The sequence below is a fragment of the Haliaeetus leucocephalus genome, unplaced genomic scaffold, assembly GCF_000737465.1.
Source record: "Haliaeetus leucocephalus isolate CR32 unplaced genomic scaffold, Haliaeetus_leucocephalus-4.0 Scaffold973, whole genome shotgun sequence".
Taxonomy (NCBI): domain Eukaryota; kingdom Metazoa; phylum Chordata; class Aves; order Accipitriformes; family Accipitridae; genus Haliaeetus; species Haliaeetus leucocephalus.
In genome coordinates this window covers 3472506-3487521 of record NW_010973409.1, presented here as the reverse complement: position 1 = coordinate 3487521, position 15016 = coordinate 3472506, and the positions used below count along the sequence as shown (strand labels likewise).

General features: G+C 38.4%; 1 protein-coding gene across 1 annotated transcript in view; it reads left to right on the top strand.

The window, feature by feature from the left end:
* Positions 1-14531, top strand: part of UBE2E2 (ubiquitin-conjugating enzyme E2E 2) — a 215327-nt gene extending 200796 nt beyond the window's left edge. Inside the window, exon 5 of the mRNA XM_010584374.1 lies at positions 13769-14531. Coding sequence (XP_010582676.1) covers positions 13769-13866 — 98 coding nt within the window. The 3' untranslated portion in view covers positions 13867-14531. The remainder of the gene's footprint in view (positions 1-13768) is intronic.
* Positions 14532-15016: the final 485 nt, after the last annotated feature.

Genomic DNA, 15016 nt, shown 5'->3' with positions numbered 1-15016 from the left:
CTGTCACATCTTATTTTGTCTTTTTTTCTAGAAGAAATAAGCTTAGATTTCAACCATTCCCTAAATGGGAAAGGTTTGATCGTGCTGCTAATGATTCTTGTCCTTTTCAATAAGTTTTCTACTTCTGTTTTGTTTTTATTTAAGACAAGGTGAGAAAAATTGAACTTCAGGCATAATAATACCCAACCATCAGTTTATTAAATGTCATCTGATTAAATCAGAGATTGACTAAGATCCAAATCAGTAAAGAGGCTTTGTACATCTGTGTCAAGAAATAAATATAAAGGGATGTAATTGGCACTCATGAGAGAAAAGAGTCTTGTCACTACCCTCAACTGTTCCTAATTTGTATTATTCCTCAAAAGGGGCTTCCAGAACATACAAAATTCAGTCTTATCACAAAATGGAAGTAAAGCTGGAAGAAAATACACCTGCCATTTTTATATTTTTGTTTTTTACATGAAGCTTATAAAAGCTATATGATAAATATACATACAGGAGTTTTAAAAGTTTGTGCATTTCTGCTCAAGAAACACAGGGTTTCTATGAGCTATACCTTACCCATCATTAAATCAAAAGTACTTGAGAAAATGCATGAGTGATGGATTCTACAAATGCAAAAGGTTACAATTCATTTTCCTTCCAATAAACTTGTGTAATTTAAAATAGTACCAGCGGAGGTTTCCTATGCCCATTACCTCAGAGAGAAGACAGGTAATTTAGTGCATACACATAATAAATCTTTGTGTGAACCAAGACTAAAATAAGCCATCAATGTTAAATGTTTAACAATGTGAAGTATTTAAATAAAGCTGTTAGTTATTTCTCATGTATAAAATACGAATCCTAGCTTAATTCGAATTAATTCCAAGATACAAAATAAACTGCCTTTTACTTTCAAAATATACTCCAATCATTTACAGTCATTACATGTATTTTCTTTGGTTTATGCAGGTTTTCTCTAGGCAATACAGACATGTCCTTAATTACATTAGAATCTTTTGAATGAAGTAGATACAACACTTCTGGATTCTACTGCATATATTTTCTCACTAATAGAACCATATATATTTAAGGGAAAAATAATTAAAACTAGAAAATCAATAAATTTAGACATCATATTTACCTGTATTCCTACACTTAGTTCTCTAATCTCATGATAATTTAATCTAATATTCATTATTCCCGTTTAGTACAAATAGCTCAAATCTAAGATGGAATAAACTGGCATCAGTCCTGCTCAATTTTTGTACCCCAGATTTTGAATTTAGACTTTGTTCCATTTTACTAAGTGGGGTTTGGGGAGTTGGTTTTTTTCCTGTGTACCTTTTATAACATGAAGACAAGGACAGGTTTTTCAAATTTCTTGCCATATGTTTCTAACTGCCTATGAACCACCTTCAGGACACTGATTAGCACAACTATTTTTAAGGCTGCTTCTTCCTGTTCTTAAAATACAACTATTCTTGTTTCACTGTAGAAATCGCACTGCTCCACATTCTTTAAGCTCCTGAAAAGAAGCCTGCTACATTTGGTTCTCTAGCAGATTCACAAGAACGTAGAGTCAGTCCTGAAAAGCAAAATTTATAATCCTGGATATAAGTATGTTAGCTATTAAATCATTTAGTCTCTCACTTTCTTGAGTAAGATTTCAGAAATTAGTATTCCTGAGTTGTTAAGATTCTACCTTCAGAGATGATCTACACTACTGCAAGACGTGTCTCTTTTATTTTGCGTGGCTAATTTTCTACATTATTCAGCAGGGGAGGAGGAAATGGTTGTTTGTTTTTTACAGTTTTGCAGATCCGTTAAAGGCAACAAATAAATTATATGCAGGGTGTGTTTCAGAATCCCTATTTTCACAGCAAATTAAGTTCAGGTGCATTAACTGGAGTAGCAGACAGTTACTTAAGTAGCAAAATGTGTGGTGTAATTGTCCCAAATTTGAGGATGGGCTGTACTGTAAGATTTCACATTCATATGGGATACAGAAATAGAGCTCTGATTAGTAAATTGTTTGTAGAATTTTCCATCTGTACAAGGCTTAGAAAAAGGCCCTTCTATGGAGTGGAGCATTTGCAACTTTAAGATGAATTAGATTTTGGAAAATTCTCAAGGGCTGGAATCCTCATTGCTTGGGTCTTTATAATACCAATTAGATAAAGCGGCATGAAAGTAGAAGTTACTGTAAGACACAATATTATAGTAGCAGAAGGAATGCCTTCATGACCTTCCATGTCTTTTCCATCTCTACCTTGTATAGCTTTTTTCTACGACTCAGTCTTAGGACTTTTTATGCCAACACCTGAAATCATTTTGCAAAGTGATTATCATTTAGTCAGGCATGACAATGGAGTCAATGTGACCCCTCACGCAGGAAAGATAGGATTTCCAAATAAAGTTATTTTACCTGTTAATAAATATGAAATTATCACTGTAAGTATCATAAATGCAATCTTTATTCAACATTACCATGTAACTTCATTGCAACTAATCCAGGAGCTAAAGCTGCCTACATGATGAATGCTAATTATTTACTTTAACCTGTTTTTCCTTCTAGTCCTATTAGAACCTGTTCGTAATTAAGCCTAATTATATTCATGTTCTGAAGTTAATTTAGAAGTGGATAGTCCATGTGGTTACTAAAATGAGGTTATTTTCTTACTCACCCACTGATTCCTCACTCATTGCCAGAGCTCACACCACCCTGCTCCCTTCATATGATATCCCATGTCACCTCAGTGATCAGCCTCCAGAAATATTGCCGTAACTGGCCTGTACCAATCTTCAGGGCAGGATGGCACTCTGGTTTTCATACTTTCTTGAGCCACAGTGTGTTGGTACAAGCATCTTCATTGGATGCCTCTTTTGGTAGGGCAGTATTGCTGCAAATTCTGCAGCACTCAAGGGATCAGAGTTCACCATGCTGGGCTTTCAGAAACCTGTCAAGGTACACGTTAGAAGTGAGACTGACTTCAGAGGTCCCTGGCCCATACTCTCCTGAGATGGCACCTATTTCCTACATTTATAGCACAGTAACATTTTGGGACGCCTCCTCCAGGATAGTATGGACCGCAGATGCAGATGGCAATGTGAGGCACAGTCCCAACATGCGATCACACAACCTGGCTCAAACGATCCATGCCTGCAGCCCAGAAAAGCCCTAAGAAGCCAGCCCGATCAAGGAGAGCATCTGGGCCCTACCAACAAAAATCCTGAACAAATTTGTTTCCAGGCATTTTCCTTCCCCTGCCTCTTGATGCAGGTATAAACGTAGACACGTCTGAGCCAGATACAGCCTGTGACTTCCTTCCACATGTTCCCTGGGAGAAAGGGAAGTACAGAGAGGCAATGGAGAGGCCTGACTATTTTTTTATGTTATTATTGGGTAACAGCAAGAGGTGTGTTAATGCAAGGCACACCTAAGTTCCTATTCCTGTTTCAGGCCCTGGCCTATGAGAAAGAGTCCTGTTGGCCTTTAGTAGGAATGAAATTCATCACCAGCCCCCTCTCTGGTAAATAAAAGCCTCTTGTATTCTTTTGACATTTTGTATGGGATTCCTAATAACAGGTTTGGATTTAAATGTGTCAAATTAATAATAAGATTTAATAGGACACTGAGAAAATCAGATTAAACCAAAATAAGCAGCATTCATTACATATGTAGGCTTTTCTAGTTACTCCAAGGATTAATTGCAATAAAGGAACAAAGGGATAGATTCAAGAGCAGGATTCAGATGACTCCTGCATCTGACCTAAAATGATCCTGATGTGTTTAAGTTGAAGATTTTGGTATGGCTCACATTCAAACCCTTCTACTAAAAGTGAAGATGCCTTTAGGACTCCTTTTCCTCTGTGTCTAAATGCCACCAAAGACCAGACCGTGCAGTAACACTTGCTCCCCTCCCAGTCCCCCAGGAATCCACATGCTAGGTGGATCCTATTGGACCTCCTGGTTTTCTTGCAGAGTAATCTACCTTCGGTACATGTGATTATAGGATGTCTAACACTGCACAAAACATGGTCACAGGGAATGCCTTTACACCCAGTTCCTTTGGGATTAAACTGTTTGTTCAGGATGTGTAAGACCCATACGTCACTCCTTTGCCTGGAGATGGTGATTAGTGGGAAGTGAGAAGAAAGAAATCCAGAAGAAAACTGGTTATTTTTTCTTTCAGTGAAAGAAATGCTAAACACACTGGAATTCCTATAGAATAGCTATTCTTCCCTTAGTAAATCTTCAGACAAAAAAAAGCATCCAGTGTTTTTCTGAAAATACATTTATGACCCTGTGGATACATGCCAGTTACATTATGGATTTCAGCATTTTGGTTGCTTGACAGCATTTTGAGATGAGTGCTGTGATTTCCTTATTATCCACTCACAGTCATCTCCCACAAGGTAAATGCATATTGCTGTAACTTTTTCTGCAAATGTTATCAAGCCACGTGCCATGTAATATCTTTCATATCAAGTCATTATTTACTAACACCTTTTTATTAATTTTTTTCTAGTAACAATGACTGTTTCTCAGCTGAGTTCATTATTATGAACAGATACATTGCTAATGTATCTGTGCTTTTAATTTTGAGACGCATCCAAGCATCAAAGTGAAGTGTGTTATTTCAGAACTTTAATTGTTCCAGCATGCTGGCACTTCTAATAGGTGCACGTTCTTCCTTAATTAAAGACAACTCTTCAAGATCAGTACACTGTGCCTCGTTGATCCATGATTGCTTCAGCTAACTCCCAGTCAGCCAGTGAAGTTTATAGAAATCCTGCTAAAAACTGAAGACTGAAAAAAAACCTTACTCTTTAAACAAGAATGATTTCCCTTGGCAAGATACAGAGATGAATCACTGCCAATGCTTTCCTTTAAGAGCCTTGTTAATAAAATTGGGCCAGATAATACTCCTTATTTCTGAAACATCTTTTTCTTAGGCAGCCTCATATTTCACACAGATCTGTGGTAGGTAGCCTGACAGCAATCAAATGCAAGTCCAGAGAGAGGAATGAATTTCTCCTTCGATGTATCCAGAATGGGTATTTTAGTAAATGGATGTGTTCTAAACTGGATTTGCAGAGCTCTTTTATTTTTGAAGATAGGTAACATTTTTCTCCAAACAACAGTTTGGACATTGGAATCAAGTCAAACATGCCTTAATATTTGTGTAACTTCAATCATTGTACAAACTAACAGAAGTCAAAGGTGTTTCTGACAGTTCTACAGAGCTCAAAATTTAGAGTCAAGTCATGGATATCAGTGTCTTTATGATACACATCTACATAGCTGCATTTACCACAGTATCCAGATACCTCGCAATTTTTAGCATATTTATTCTCAGAATATCCTGGGTGATAGAGAAGCATTAGTCCAGTTTTACAGATGGGAAACTAAGGCATCACTGTAAGACCACTTCACTTCCTTGGAGTCCTCATGACTACTTGCAAACCATGACGACCAAGAAGTCTTCATGCTCTAGAGTTTCATCGCTTGCAAACAGTATGACATGACCACTTCGCTGCTTACTTGCCCATATGTGCACCCTGGCTACACCTTGGCTATACAACAGAACGAAACCTCAGGGTCTTCCATGCTTTATCTCACCCTCCCTTTCTCCTCCTGCACCTGCTCTGATTTCTCCCAGGAAGAAGACTTTAGGTGTACAGCTAGAGAGGTAGCCAAGGACTGGATGACTAAATGAACAGGACTGTGGGATGTACTGGTGAACACAGCTTCATAGGAAGCCTGGTGCAAAACTTTAAGTCCTTTAGCCCTGCGTTAGCACAGTGATCACTAGGTTAAGTCAGCTTTCTTATGTAGGGACAAAAAAGCTTTTGGCAAACTTAGGCTTTAAAGTTACACAGTCTCTAAGCTACAGTGTATAGCACAGTTTTCATTTAGTTCTCTAAATGCAGAGGTGGTTAGTGTAAACATTCAGATCGGTTTCTGAAGGTTGTGTCTCAAGTTCCTATGCATCTGCCCTGTATTTACTTATTTCCCATATTATACCTGGAAAGACAATCCTGGGTTTTATCTGAAACTGGGAAGTGTCATAACAAAGTCAGCCTTTGTTTCTCCTAACTCCAACACACTGGATCCCCTTGTATGTAAGAATGCTATGTCAAGGGATATCTTACTGCATCTCTTCTTATTTCCCTTTGGTGGGAACAACCCTTGAAGGTCATATGGTTGTCCAATTTGTCAAAGCCATGTCAACCATAGTAGCCAGCCTAATGAGGTACATGAGCTCTAAGGCAATTTCAGCAGGAATATTTTGAGGTTTTAGCACACTGACATAGCCTATATATTAGAATTTTTCTATTGAGTGTTGAGATGTCACCAACCAAATCTGCAAAACTAGTTCCTGAAATGAGAAGCAGACTTCATTATACTGCATATCATATGAATTCTGCTGTAAACTATAATTGCTAAAATTGATATTAGCTTCACTGACTTTTTTCCTAGTAGACATTAGACCTTTCTAGAATTTGTTCCTTTCTCCTCTAAGGATTACCTTTTTATTTTACTGAAACAATTAATTTTATTAGTTCTCTTTTTTTTTATACAGTGTTTATTGATCACTTTATCATTTGTCCATACAGTTTTCAAAGAGCCTTGTAGATGGTTAAATACATTCTATATGGAGAGTTGGAACTGTGATTTTTATGAAAGTCAGAAATAAATTGTAGTTCAGCTTGTAGGGTGTGTAAAACAATTCAGAGCCCTGCTGCGGCCCTTTGTTCTGACTTGAATCACTCTGTTGTTCCAGTTCCTACGCATGTGTTGATCAGACTTCCAACCGCGAGGCTAGTTTTATTGCCACACAAACAGGGATTAGTGCTGCACTGTACTCATTTTCACTTGTGCCGTGATTTTGAGCACTCTTTTCAAAGCTGCAAGGTTAGTGGAGTAAGTCAGTGTGCTTCACCTGTCTCTCCCTCCAAAGAATTGCTTAGTCCGTGCATTATTATTAGCAATAGCAAAAGAGAGCAATGCTGCTGCTGTAAGATCACTGAAGGATACCATGATGCATTTCACATACCTCATTTTCCACATCAAGATTCACAGTATCCTTGACGTTGTCTTCTAGGAGTTCATTAAGTTTAAAACAGGTGGCACATGGCTAACTATGGAAACTTCCTGAGGCAAAGTGACACTATAAATAAAATTACTTACAAACAATTAATCTTCTCTTAATCCCTTCCTCTCAGAGTATTAAATTGTTCTATGACATATTTGGTATAGCATGTCTCACACTGCTTTTGTCTGCAGTTTTCACTGACTGGTCTTCTCATAACACTAGCCCAGATGCCACTGAAAACAACATAACAAAATATAATTAGATGTTAAATATTTTTTTTTTAAAGTTAAGTTTAAGGATATTTTTGGTGTGCATCAAGCCGTCAGCATTTGCTGTTAAGAAAACTGGTGTTTCAGTGATTTATTAGTTTCTGCTTTTTCCCCAATCTTAATTTTTTGTTTAGTTTGCTTTTTGGGACTTATTTCTTAAAGGTTGGTACAATATTAAAAAACACAAAAATTGGATTCAGAAAACTTGGCTTTGACTACAAGCCAATATGGGAATATATTCTGTCCTACAGTGCTATTATTTGCACTGAAATCACCAAACAAAATGTAGCTACTGAAAATATGAACTTTTCTTTTGGGGAGGTTTAATTCCGGGGTAACCAATCCTGCCTGTACTGCTGCATAAAGATGACTCCAAGGCAGCTATCCTAGAGACGACATACAGAGCACCTGGACTTTTCCTAAAAAAAAGCTCAAAAAACCCAAGCACTCCCTATTTTTTAATTGAAAAAGAAATACAGCAGAATATTTGGAAAGAGAGGCAGCCCTAAAAAAAACGATTAGTATTCCATAAACCAAAAACTCTTCTAAATGTGTAACTGAAGTCCAAATAACTAAAAAATTACTTGGTTGTTTTCTTCTACATTTCACACAGCCTGTCCAAAGAAAAGGAAGCAGATTTAATTATTGGAGACTGATGTTTCAGTACAGGTAGTTCCATAGAGCCTCTCAATGGGATGCCTTTCACAGCTATGAGAAAGGAGTCATTTATAGCTCAGGAGATGGAATAAGACCTTTCAAGTTGCATCTAACCTTTGGAAATTCTTCCAGTTTAATTCTGCTTCTTCAGCTGGAGGCCGGCTCTTCCGAATTCCCCCTGATACAGAGCTGAATCTAAACCTGGACCAAAAAAAAAAAAAAAACCAACATTGTAAATATTTGGCTAAAGAAACTGTGAGATTTTTACAGGGCTGTGGTTTTTTTAGTTTTTAAGGTGCTCCAGAAATCTTTCTGAGAACCCACTTGTGATGGTATAGTAACTGGCTCCATCAGCTGTTCTCTATTAAAACTGTAAAATACTCCAATAGAAATATAATTCTAGTTTATAAATGCTCATAAAAAATATACATATAATGCATACAAACACCCATAATGTACATTTTAAGTCTAAATGTGTGTCTCTTTAACCATGTTGGCACTACCAATTGGAATTTCATTGCATATGATGTGGCTGATGGAGAAGGCACATTGAAATCAAGCTGTTAAACATACCATCTCCATTTTTTATTTCACTGGAGTATGTTTCCTGTATTTTTAAAAGAGCATTGAAAAGCCCAGGAGATGAATTCTGCTCTGAAATTGCTATTTGCTGACATAGAAATAGCTGTAAAAATACAAGCGGAGAAAAATACAGTATAGCAATATATTTTCATTTATTTGGGGGAAAAGTAGTTTTAAAGAAGAATTATAGTCTGTCTTCTGAATGATAAAGCAGTATAACTAGCATTAAACACAGCTGAAATTTTGTAATGACCAAACCTCTGCTCATCCAAATCCCCAATAGCATTAACTCCCTAGAATTGGGCTGTAAATTTGATTAGCCTTACAACAGACATGAGACACAAATGTTCTTCCTTATACAGTCGTATTAAGTGGCTGCAAAAGAAGATGACAAGGCATTGTAGAGCAGCGCATCCAACCTTTTTAAGCTAGGGACAAGCTCCAGCTCGCCCAGCTTTCAAAACTACATTTAAATACAGGGTAATTTCATGAATTCTGATATAAGGATTACATATGGTGAGGTGAGGGGGGATTTAGAAGCTGCGGTCCTCCTATAAATCATCCAGAAGCTTTTCTTCATGCTTTAGTTCTCTCGATTGACATTTTCCATGAAAGCTACGTCACTGAATCTTAGCTTCTGTCCATGCTTGCTTAATTTGGTGCTTTTTTTATATACCTTCATTACTCTTGCGCTGTCCTTTATCATGAAATTTGATGCTGTAACTCCTGGTGTGTTCCAATTTTACATGGAACTAATCAGAGTATTGGATAAAAAATGTTCTTTAAACAAGCTAAAGGTTATAGAGGCATCCTGGAGCGGATTTCTAGAAGTGAGAGTCTGGGACTAGAACGAACAGTAAATTATGAGACTTTAAAGATTTCCAGGTCCACAGAGTTGCAGCAGCTTCTCTGGTGAGCTGACAGCACGCGCCACGGCACAACGCCCCACGCGTGGCTATCGCAGCCAGCACCACCCGCAACGCTGCCTCCGGGTTTCGGTGCTGCCGAATGCCCCGCACGGTCACTCTGCCTCATCCCGGCTTCTCCAGCCACCAGTGCCCTGAGGGATGGGGTACCCGTGGGTCTCAGGCTAGGCACCGTGCATCTGGTGATCTGAGAGGTCCCAAAGTACGCACCTCCTAGCAGGCTAGGAGCTGCAGAGTTCTGTTGTTACTGTTATTAATTTATTGTGGGTTTATTTTCATTTCTTTCACTAGGTTGTCCTGATTACACATTTCTGGTGTAGCTTTACATTCTGATCCCCTGGTTTTCATTGTCGTTTGGACACAGTCCCATTTGGAGTGAATTTCTGAAATGAACCCTGATTCACTGATGAATCACGCTACTTCTGAGACAAAAATAAAAGAAAAAGCTAGAGCAGTTTGCTAGTTATGGAAACAAATTTCTAACGTTGAGAATAAAACCACAGATACATACAAATGGAAAATAAGAAACAGTTTTACGGTAATGAGAAACGGAAACATGGGAAGAGTACCGTTATGGATTTTGAGATCCAGTATTCCTTTTTATCTCTTAATTAGATAGTTTACACAGCAGTTGTTTTATAAATACATATTTGGCCCTACTGGACATTTGGCCATAATGGAGATTTCACAATACTCCTAAATAGTGCAGCCTGGCTGAGAACCAGGTGGTGCTTAGCCATGTGCTACTTAGTTTAGGGGGTAAATGGGAACTATTTTTTGTTCCTCATATTTGATATTTTGTAGGGCTTGGACACTATGACCAGGGCTCATAATTAAATCTTTTAATTGTTTTAATGAAGGTGCTTCAATTTATCTTGTAATCTCCATTTTATGACCTGTCCCTGTGAACTGCATGGCAATGGTGATTCATGACTCATTAAGTGTTGAGAGATCTGTCTCCTTGGGCCTGCCAGCCGGCTCCCTCCTCCACCGGGGACAACATGGCATGGGCTTGAAGCTGCCCATGCAGGTGGAGAAAGGGACCATTCGCATTTCTGGAGTTGACACGCCATCCTTATGTCCTCCGGCACAAATGCAGTGTGCTGCATCGAATTGGCCGGTGTGCCATTGGTTGGGTGGCCCTGATCCGAAGTTAAAATTTCCCTCCTCACCAGCTGCCCCAACTTCCCAAACAAAGCAGTTGTGCCTTCTGATGGTTTTACGGCTTCACAGGAACTGCTAAAATAAGCCAGCTCTTCAAACACCTGTTGAAGAGTCCTTGTTAAAGTCCTCATAAATAATGACATGTAATGGTAACACACCTCCAGACCCTCTGACAGGGATGTGAAATAGCTGGGCCTCTCTGGCAGTAACTGTTTTTCTATTTCTTCAGTTTGGACTCTCAAACGAGCAAGTGGTTTTGCCAAACTATGGGTTTGTTCTTTTATTCAATATTGTTATAACCAATAAAATGTATAGCCAAATTGCGAAGAACAATGTTACTCCTGTTATTACCAAGAGCACCTTTTAGTAGCGGCAGCTCGGCAGCTGGCTGTGGGTGCAGCTGGTCCTACTCATGCTACAGCAGGCAAGGACCTCTCTTTGCTTCAGCAGTCCTACTTCGCATAGGCAGGCACCGATGGAGGGAGGCAGTGGCTTGAGGGAAGCACCCTGAGATGATAATTGATTCACAGGTCACTCGGTGGGAATTTACGCACCTATGGCAAAAGCTATGTAGACCTCAGACATCTTGCTGGCCGTCACCTCCACTCTTTCCCTGACTGCCAAACAAAATACTGCAAAGACAAAGGCTTGAACATATGGAAAAATAAACAGCCCAGTTCCCTACATTACCGGCCTTCAACAGATTTCCCCACTTCCTAATCAAGAACTCCTCTCACTGATTCCCCCACCCCAAAAGAAAGTAGATACCCTCCCATGCTGGGAGGAGGTGAGAGGAAGAGCTTGTACCTTCCAAATCCTTCCAAAGATGTACGTTGTTGAAATACTTCCTTGTTCCCAAAAGGAGATACAGATGGAAACCCACACTAGGAAACCAAACATTGTAATCTGTCATCCAGGATTGGTGATGATGATGTGATCCTCAGTACCCTTACAGTATATCAAGGAAATTGATTTACAGCTCTCAATGTGAAAGACACGCTTGCACAGAAACATTCATCCCACACATAAAAGACTTTCAGATTTGAACTGGGTAAACCTTTACTACGGCACATCACTTTTCACTGATTCACATAAGGGTTTGTAAAGATCTTAGCGGCAGCACTTTAAATACGCACTAAACCTCATTAAGTACTTGCTGCGTTCCAGATGATAATGCCATGGTATTCTTGCAACCCATCACAGCCAGATGCCTCAGAGGCCAAACCCCACCTTCCTCAACAGCATGAAAACCAGCGCATTCATCAAATTTTGCTGCAAGGATTCCTTCCAACTTCAGCCCTTAGTCTCCATTTCTCCATGCGTCTGTGAAAGTGTTTCTTTGCACAGTGGTGTTGCATCCAAGGAGGGTGTGGGAATTCACAGCAGTGCTGTCAGGCTCATTCATCCCTGAGCTACGTTACACTATGACAAGGTTCCCCTGTGGCTACTCCCTAAATTTTTTGCTGAGAGACATTTTGCCCTTTCCCATTCCCCAAGTTCCCCATTTACCCAGCAGTGCTTCTCAAACCTCATTCCAGCCATGAACAACTTAAACGCTGCTTAAACACCCGTAGACTGTTAGCCTTCTATTTGCACAGAACAAAATCCTTCTGGTAATCCCCTATATTCTTCTCCTTGGCTGAGGAGTTAAAGGTGATATACTTTCCAGTATGAAACTTTTTAAATGGATCTTAGATCAGATATGCTTCTTTGACACTCATGCATGTAAAAATAGCAAAGTCCAGGCCTCGGTGACCTCCTCTGGATATATTAAGATATTAAAGGTAAGCATATGCAGTAAGTGTTTGCAGGACTGAGACTACAGGGACTTAGTACACCACAGTCATAGTGATAACTTGCCTTACTAATTTAGAAGGTGCAAAATTAAGATTCAAATCACAGGCTCTTCCCGAAAGTACAGGGTATACTTTCAAAGCAAAAGATTTTTTTCGTTAGATGTTATTCACTAATATTCAGTAATGTTGGCAGTAAGCCAACCAATTGATTTTTGGCTAAACCAATGTATTTATTCTACCATAAACTCTTATCAACAAACAAACAAACAAGCCCAGATTTACTCTGCTTTGCGGAAGGCCTGACATCTAGTCCCAGGAATTTCAGTGGTTAATAATGCAAATGCCACACTGAGATTACAACTATACTGGGGAAGCCGAGATTCATATTGTTCAATGGCACCATCTTCAGTCAGCTACAAAGCTGATTATTAACTGGCTTTCAGAAGAATTCATGTTCATATGTCCTAAGTCAGGAAAAAAACATGGTATCAGTACTGCTGAACTTGCATGGTACAACCTCAGGAAATTCACTGTTGCAGCAGAAATATCAAGAGTATGGGTTTCCCCAAAAAAGGGAGAATCTCTTTGAGAAGAGAAAAATGTTGTCTGAAAGAGAAAAATGTTGATTATGTAGTCAATTCTGGGAAAGCGTTGTCTTGGTTTGTTTTTCTTAGAGGGCTGATTGGTTTTGATTAATTATTTGTGAAGTAATTTGTACATTCAGACCAAATCATGCAGCATTCTGGCCATATGAATGCTCAGAAACATCTCATAAATTAAATACCGATTCCCAAAGTTTGGAATTAACTTTTGTTGCTTTGAAAATAGTACTTACTGTCCTAATTCCTTATCTTTTTTTATGCGTTAAAACTAAAAGTATTTAAAAAAAAAAATGAACCTGATAATAGTTAAAGCCCATCCTCTTCTTAGGTGATAGTATAGATATTTGTGGGAGTCTAATACCATAAATAAATGGCATAGTATGTTTATTCTTATCACCTGAATGTGACTTTTAACTCAAAATAAAATTATTGGGACATCTGTTTGTGATGCAGAATTTTAGAAAATGGTTTTAGTTTTATGTTTACCAGAAATGTATAGCTAATTGCCAGCCAGCTTCTCCCCATCCTCTTCCTTTCTGCCTGTATGCTTTCAAAATGGGACTAGTATATGTAGGCACTTTGTTCTTACAGTTAAACCTAAGAGAACTGAATGAATGTGGATCTAAGAATAGCTTTTTCATCCTTCCAAGGCTGATGAGTATTTCACGGTTTGTGTTTCCTTTCCAGCTGACCCCCTGGTTGGAAGTATTGCCACTCAGTATATGACTAACAGAGCAGAGCACGACAGAATGGCCAGACAGTGGACCAAGCGATATGCCACATAGGAACCTACTCTAGGATTTGCTGGACCTGTGCAAGCACATTCACTAAGTGCATCAATAGCCCTTCCCTTCATTCTTATTTTTTATTAAATTTTGAACCATTTTGTGACAAAAGGTTGTCCTTTCCTTTTGGTTTTATTTTTATTTTTATTTGTTTTGGGGTTTTTTGTTCTGTTAACTTGAAAGTTGTTTCCCTCAAATGTAGGCAGGGAATTTTGGTTATCAGTGCAAAGAATGTTGGATCTGTAATAGTATAGAGCTTTGTCACAAAGCTTTGTATTAATGTGTGGGGTTTTTTTTCTTTCATGTGGTTTTGGGGAAAACAAATGAATTCAGAATTATATCTCGTTTCTACTTAAATGTAGTGTTTAGGGTTATTTTTTTGTACTGAAGTCTTTAATGGTGGGTGCATGCTACTGGGAACAAGTTTTGTATAAAAGCTTAAAATCAAGAATCACTGTGCATTACTAAGACTGTGTTTATCACTAGCCTTCTGTTTCCCACACAAAAGGCTATTGCGTTGAACAAATTAATATGTATTTTGATTTACTTAAAAGAAAAAAAGTGCTTGTAAATTTCTTAGGGACCTGCCACTTTTGACTGTGGATCAGTTGATGTACACTTGTATTATTAAAGCACTCAATAAAACACTGTGGCTGATAAATGCACTTCTTGCAAGATGGTGCTTTTTGCAGTATAGGCTGCATAGTCCTCAAATAATGCAACTCCAGGTTAAGCAACTATTTTTAGACCTAAACTATTCATTTCTTCTCAGCAATGCATTTCTTAACTTAGACTTCTTCATTGTGTGTATGTTTCATATACAAACATCTTCCAAATTTTAAGGCCTTTATTTCATATGCTGGTGCTCAGGTCAGCTATTCAGAAGCCTCTTGCTACATCTTTTATACTATGGCTTCACTATATCCATCTTGTTACATGTAAAATAGTTGGCTATAAAAATAGCCTTGCAGTGAAAGCAGAATATTGATGATGATTTTATACAGCCGGCCTCATTTTGCCTTTCTCCAAGCTCTTTAATTGTAAAAGCAACTGTTTGTTATTTAAAAAAATAAATGAAGGTTTTCGATGGGAAAATTGAGCCCATTGCACCAATCATTCTCAGCACGTTCAATGGCAAGAGTATTACTAT